Source organism: Oncorhynchus kisutch, linkage group LG18 (genome assembly GCF_002021735.2).
Source record: "Oncorhynchus kisutch isolate 150728-3 linkage group LG18, Okis_V2, whole genome shotgun sequence".
Taxonomy (NCBI): domain Eukaryota; kingdom Metazoa; phylum Chordata; class Actinopteri; order Salmoniformes; family Salmonidae; genus Oncorhynchus; species Oncorhynchus kisutch.
In genome coordinates, this window is record NC_034191.2 from 18,364,612 (window position 1) to 18,371,958 (window position 7,347).

Genomic DNA, 7,347 nt, shown 5'->3' on the forward strand with positions numbered 1-7,347 from the left:
AGATACATCCTTGGGTTGGTCTCGTGACAGTGGTAGTCTAATGAGCTAATCATCAGTATAACATTGACAATTAATTACCATGATCAAATCGGTCAGATTAATAATTTCAGACAAGGAGAGGAGAAATGTGTGATCGCGGTGCTGTTTAGTAATAGGAGGGAGCGGTATGAGAGAATAAAATATGAATATGAATCCATTCCTCTCCTCCCCGTGACGTAACAGTCCAGTCCGGGGTAGCGATGGTCTACGGTCAGGTCTTATCACTAAGCAGTTAGTTGTGCATCGAACAAGCAACGAACGAGCTCTGGTAACTATACCGCGCAGCTTCACGGTTTCTTCGCGGAACAAGCCTCCTTCCCTGCCTCGCTTTTCGTACACCACGCGCGTATTATTCCACTCTTAGCTCGCTATCTTTAGCCCGAGTCCGGCATATCATCAGTGAACAGTTTTACAGCTTGAAGAAGAGAGAACGTTGGGACAGGCTGAATTGAAGGAGCGGGTGGAAAAGATCGGAGAGAGAGGAGAGAGGTCACCGTGCCCTGTCTGTATTTCGCTCACACCACGCCATGAATATGCAGCGTATATCCGAGGTGGTGCTGCTGGTGGCCGGGTTTTCTTTGGGGCTCTGTGCTTGTCACACCGTGAAAGGTAGGTGAAGGGGAACTTGGCGCTACCTACCCCAACCGTCCTGCGTGGTGCGCTCTCACTCTGCAATGTGCTTCTTGTAGAAGAGGTGATGATGGGAGGGAGCATAGGGAGAGAGGGTCCATATCGGAGCATTTTGACCACTAATGTGGGCTGATCGCGCTGTGATTCTGTTCATTTAGACCATCTGATATATGGTTATAAGGCTGTCATATGTAGAGCTTCCGGGGCTCGGGGTGGATTTGTTGATTGTAGGGAGGCTGGCGGAGGAGTGAGTCTATTTCCGAGCAGAGGTGCCTCTGGGACAGGAGGAGTGATGCCGTTGCGTTGAGTGTAACAATGTGTCCAAGTTTTCACTGTGACATAGGTCTATTAATATAGTCTCTCGCCATGTGATAGACATATTTTAGCCTGACTTCTCTAATCTGCCAAGACAGATCTTAGGTTTTCTAAGAGATATGAGGTGGTAATATTAATAGATAGTATGATGCTGCCAATGCTGCTGATGGTGATGGTACTGATGGTGGTGATGATGATGCTTTTTATTATTATTAGCCGTTTAATTGTAAGGATCAGCCATAGCATTATCATCACAGGCCTTATAGGCTAATGCTGTTATTGCAGAATTATGATTTATTGATATCGGTAATGGATGTTATTGGGGACCGCACTCCCTTGGTGGGATAAATATATCAGTGTTAACGCACATAGGAGAGTAACTGCTCTCGAGCTGCTCACGAGCAACTCCGGTGCCACAGGTGAACTGGTTGATCTGGCACCAGGTACACGTAATATACTCCCCGTAGACTGGGGCTTCTGTTGCACCTGGCAGCATTGGCAGTTGTCGGAGGCATGATTAGGTGTCGCTCAGCGCGAGTCCCTGTGCGTCCGATAGAAAGCAGCCTTTGCGCCTGGCTTCTCGTGCGCCCAATAGGCATATTTTGTCTCTATATGTTAGTAGTATGGAGACGTATGATAATAACCAATGGCCTGATTAGGAAGTCCAAGCTTGTGCTTCACCTGCATTTTCATTTGAATATGATTATAGCCTGAACCTGAGCAGAGCTCAAACCAACGGCCAACAGTGTGTGAGAGAGCGAGCGGTAGAGAATGCGCTGTCAATGGTGCTGATTTGCAATACATGACTGAGCGTGTTTTAATGCGGTGTCCGTGGTGCTGAAGTTACCAATACATGTGTTTGTTGGTGTTTGTGTGCAACTGGATACATGGTCTGTCCTCAACCCCACCCACAAATGTGTAGACTTTGTCCATCTGGAGATTGCATGGTAGTATCTCAGGACTGTAGGTCTTTTCGAGCCCCTGCTCGGCTGCGAAGTAAGAAGTAAACAAATTACCGCCCAGTCAATGGGGGTGGAAACGCCGGCACAACACGGTTCTAATTGAGTCCCCAGGGCCGCAACGCAGCTCTAAATTCGGGAGAAAATGAGAACCCATTGTTCAATTTACAGTTTGTGCTGTTATCCTGGCCCACAAGCCGCATTTTGAAGTTGCATCTTTAAGTCCGTGTAAAAGCGAGAGAAACACGCGTGTGAGACATACAGTAACATTCTGAAAATGTCATTTGTTTTCTTCAGCCTTCCCTTAAAATTCAACAGTTGAACGGTGCGTCTATGACATTTAAGTAACTAGAGAAAACTCTTGAATTGGTTGTTCTCCTCGAACTTTTTGAGGTGCGCTCTTCCACTGTCAGTTTACGTTTAGCCACCGTTTCATTGCAAGAACCGTGAATGAATAATCAACTCCCTTTAATTAATCAAAGTCACCATCAAGGCACCCGCTCAAAATCTAGAGCTGTGTGTTTGTGTGTGTATGCCCGGACCGTAAGTATGTGTGTTGGCCCATGTTGACAGCAGCTAAGTACGCAAAACTGCAAAGAAGTGGCGAAGCTATTTACAAAGACATTATTGCATTCACGGTTGCACTGCACGCTGTGGCTTAAACGAACCCACCATGTCTCACGCTCAGCTGCGTGGTGGGGATATTTTTTTTTCGGGTGAGTAGAAGCAGTGCATTTTTTTGTTGTTGCCAGAGCTGCCAGGAGCTGCGATTTTGTGTAATTCCATGCAATATGAACTCGGAATTTAGATAGCTCATTACCAGCAATATGTGTATTTTAATTTACCCTCAGTGTCTGTTTCCATGGAGGAACCTTTTGCAGATTTTTTTTTTTTGGGGGGGGGGGGGGTTGTAAACACACCACTATTTTTCAATCAGAAAGTATACACATACTTAAAATGTAAAGTGACTCAGTCAATAGAGGATGCAAAGTATTACTTGGTGATACGTATTGGCCTGCTGCAGGAGTATTTGGGCTGCTGTTGTTAGATTAATGTATATGTGAAAATGAGGTACAGAATGCAGAAATGTATTATTCAGTGCACAGAGTTTAAATAAATCAAATAAAGAGTTGTGATTAACAGAAACGTCCAACTTCATCAAAAAAGAATGTATTATTTCAATATAGGCTATGCTTCCTCTTTAGAACACCTGACCTATAAACTGATTATACCAAACATTAGAAACAAATTCGTAATATTGTGTTGCACGTTGAATTTGTCGGCGTGTTTTGTATATTCAGTGTACGTTGTTCATTCAATAATATTATTTGGTGTGTGTGTGTGTTCGATATAATAAGCAGAAGAGGGAAAGGAAAGAGGACCCCATCAGCCAATAAAAAATGCGTGACAAAAACAAGCGTCAGATTTATGTCCTCCTTTTCAGAGAGGAAGTGCATTATGGGAGCGCTCTATAAATCGCTGGCCGGGCCAGACAGTGACACAGGAGGCAGCACAAATCCTGCCTGACGTGCTGCGACTGGAAAACCATGGTTCAACATGGATGACGACATGCTGTTACCTCACTGATCTCAGTACAGCCTTGCTGATCTCAGTACAGCCTTTCTGATCTCAGAACAGCCTTGCTGGTCTCTCCTATTTTTTAGATCTGGCTCAAAAACCAAGGCTCAGTGTAGAGGAGTGCAGTAGATCCTAGATCAGCAATATCTGTCATTTTAGATCAGGCTCAGCATGGAGTAGAGCTATTTCACTGATCTCAAATCAGTGGTCTTATATCAGATTATGGCAAATTATGGAGGAGTGCTACCTCATTGATCTCAGATCTGCTTTACCTGCCTTACTTCAGATCAGGGTTTTGCTAATAGAGTAGTGTCAAATCAGCATATTATTCTTGTACAGGCCAATGTTTAGTGACCAACTCAGTGGCCTTGTTGTTCGAGAGTCTGTCCAGAGATTGCAAGGTTGGGAGTTTGATCCCCTGCTGAGTCATAGCAAATACTGTAAAAAATGGGACCCAATGCATCTCTGCTTGACACTCAGTATTAAGGAGATAGATTGGGGATACGGCCCTGCGATAGACTAGCGTCCTGTCCAGGGGGTGTACTTGTACTGACTCATGCTACAGAAAAAGGAGAGAGGCAACCTCCAGGCTACTTAATTACTTTAGTGTAGGAGTTCAGAGCAGAATACTATTATCCTAATGATCTCACAAGAGATATAGCTCAGACTCTGGGTTCTTGTTCCGATATCCACTCCAACACTCCACTGAGATATGCAAATGTGAACATATGTGGAGTATATCACCATTTAATTCAGAAGAATACAAAAGGTTACAGGTGTATGTATTACGGTGAGCTTATAGCCTGTGGCAATAGTACCTCTGAACCACAGAACACCCAGTTTGCTTTTCAAGGTCTCACTAAATTCTCCCTCCCTCCCTCCCTCCCTCCCTCCCTCCCTCCCTCCCTCCCTCCCTCCCTCCCTCCCTCCCTCCCTCCCTCCCTCCCTCCCTCCCTCCCTCCCTCCCTCCCTCCCTCCCTCCCTCCCTCCCTCCCTCCCTCCCTCCCTCCCTCCCTCCCTCCCTCCCTCCCTCTCTCCCTCTATCTTCAAACATTGCTCATGGCTGTGATTATGTCTTCATGGTCTCTTGTCTCTTGCACTCCTTTCTAGTTTTGTGGAAGGTGAACTGTGTGTGTATGTGTGTGTGTGTTTGGCGATAAGCCTCTACTTATCACAGTGGGAAGGTGAGCTCTCTTGCTCCCCTCCTCTCCCTCTGTGGGGCTATGGCTGACCATACTTAGCACTAGACACTTAACAAAGAGCTGCAGTTAGTTTCAGAATGGTTGACTACGAATAAGTTAGTCTTAGATATTTGGGACAAATCATTCACTAAATCCTAAACCTAATTTAAATCTTGTAATAAATAATGTGGAAATTCAGCAAGTTGAGGTGACTAAACTGCTTGGAGTAAACCTGGATTGTAAACTGTCATGGTCAAAACATGTTGATACAATAGTTGCTGGGGAGAAGTATGTCCATAATAAAGCGCTGCTCTACCTTCTTAACAAAATGGTCAACAGGCTGGTCCTACAGGCCCTAGTTTCTAACTTCTTAACAACACTGTCAACAGGCAGGTCCTACAGGCCCTAGTTTCTACCTTCTTAACAAAATGGTCCACAGGCTGGTCCTACAGGCCCTAGTTTCTAACTTCTTAACAACACTGTCAACAGGCAGGTCCTACAGGCCCTAGTTTCTACCTTCTTAACAACACTGTCAACAGGCAGGTCCTACAGGCCCTAGTTTCTAACTTCTTAACAACACTGTCAACAGGCTGGTCCTACAGGCCCTAGTTTCTAACTTCTTAACAACACTGTCAACAGGCAGGTCCTACAGGCCCTAGTTTCTAACTTCTTAACAACACTGTCAACAGGCAGGTCCTACAGGCCCTAGTTTCTACCTTCTTAACAACACTGTCAACAGGCAGGTCCTACAGGCCCTAGTTTCTAACTTCTTAACAACACTGTCAACAGGCAGGTCCTACAGGCCCTAGTTTCTAACTTCTTAACAACACTGTCAACAGGCTGGTCCTACAGGCCCTAGTTTCTAACTTCTTAACAACACTGTCAACAGGCAGGTCCTACAGGCCCTAGTTTCTAACTTCTTAACAACACTGTCAACAGGCAGGTCCTACAGGCCCTAGTTTCTACCTTCTTAACAACACTGTCAATAGGCAGGTCCTACAGGCCCTAGTTTTTACCTTCTTAACAACACTGTCAACAGGCAGGTCCTACAGGCCCTAGTTTCTACCTTTTTAACAACACTGTCAACAGGCAGGTCCTACAGGCCCTAGTTTCTACCTTCTTAACAACACTGTCAATAGGCAGGTCCTACAGGCCCTAGTTTCTACCTTCTTAACAAAATGGTCAACAGGCAGGTCCTACAGGCCCTAGTTTCTAACTTCTTAACAACACTGTCAACAGGCAGGTCCTACAGGCCCTAGTTTCTACCTTCTTAACAACACTGTCAATAGGCAGGTCCTACAGGCCCTAGTTTTTACCTTCTTAACAACACTGTCAACAGGCAGGTCCTACAGGCCCTAGTTTCTACCTTTTTAACAACACTGTCAACAGGCAGGTCCTACAGGCCCTAGTTTTTACCTTCTTAACAACACTGTCAACAGGCAGGTCCTACAGGCCCTAGTTTCTACCTTCTTAACAACACTATCAACAAGGCAGGTCCTACAGGCCCTAGTTTCTACCTTCTTAACAACTCTATCAACAAGGCAGGTCCTACAGGCCGTAGTTTCTACCTTCTTAACAACACTATCAACAAGGCAGGTCCTACAGGCCATAGTTTCTACCTTCTTAACAACACTATCAACAAGGCAGGTCCTACATGCCCTATTTCTACCTTCTTAACAACACTATCAACAAGGCAGGTCCTACAGGCCCTACTGTTGTCACACCTGGACTACTGTTTGGTCGTGTGGTCAGGTGCCACAAAGAGGGACCCCGAAAAATGACAATTGGCTCAGAAAAGGGCATCACAGCTGGCCCTTAAATATACACTGAGATATCACATTAATAAAATGTATGTAAATCTATAATGTCTCAAAGTGGAGGAGAGATTGACTTCATCACTACTTGTTTTTGTAAGAAATGTTGACAATCTGAATCTACAGAGCTGTCTGTTTAAACTACTAGTACACAGCTCAGAGACCCATGCATACCGCACAAGACATGCCACTAAAGGTCTCTTCACAATCCCCAAGTCCAGATCAGACTATGGGAGGCGTACAGTACTACATAGAGCCATGACTACATTCAATTCTATTCCACAGCGGATAACTGATGCAAGCCGTAGAATCAGATTAAAAAACAGATAAAAATACACCTTATGGAACAGCGGGGACTGTGAAGAGACACACACACACATGATAAGACATGCACTCTACACACACTTACATGTGGATTTTGTATTGTAGATACATGAGAGTAGAGTAGTGGCCTGAGGGAACACACTTAATGTGTTGTGAAATGTGTTATGTAATGTCATATTTTGAATTGTATATAACTGCCTTAATGTTGCGTGACCCCAGGAAGACTAGTTGCTGACTTGGCAGGAAGTCAAGGGGATCCTTAATAAATAGAAATAGAAATATTATACTGGACACTCTCGGAGGCCCAATGATTTACTCTCTGAGGTGTGAAGCAGGGGGAGAGATGGAGAAAAGAGGAAGAGAAAGGTGTATGTGAGTGGAGAAAACACCAGAGGCTTTTATAGAATTAAGACAGAATGTCCTGTGTCTGAGAGTGCTCCCTGAGGAGAGGAGAGATTGTTTAGCGAGGGAAGGGAATAACACAAGCAATTAGAGACAGACAGAGAA

The 7,347-nt window shown here is 44.8% G+C and overlaps 1 protein-coding gene across 1 annotated transcript in view; it reads left to right on the plus strand.

Annotated features, from left to right (window-relative positions):
* The first annotated feature begins 232 nt into the window (after positions 1–232).
* The window catches only part of LOC109909471 (calsyntenin-2-like), a 420,037-nt gene continuing 412,922 nt past the window's right edge, over positions 233–7,347 (plus strand). The window contains exon 1 of the mRNA XM_031795495.1: positions 233–648. Within this exon, the coding sequence (XP_031651355.1) occupies positions 567–648 (82 nt within the window). The 5' untranslated portion in view covers positions 233–566. The remainder of the gene's footprint in view (positions 649–7,347) is intronic.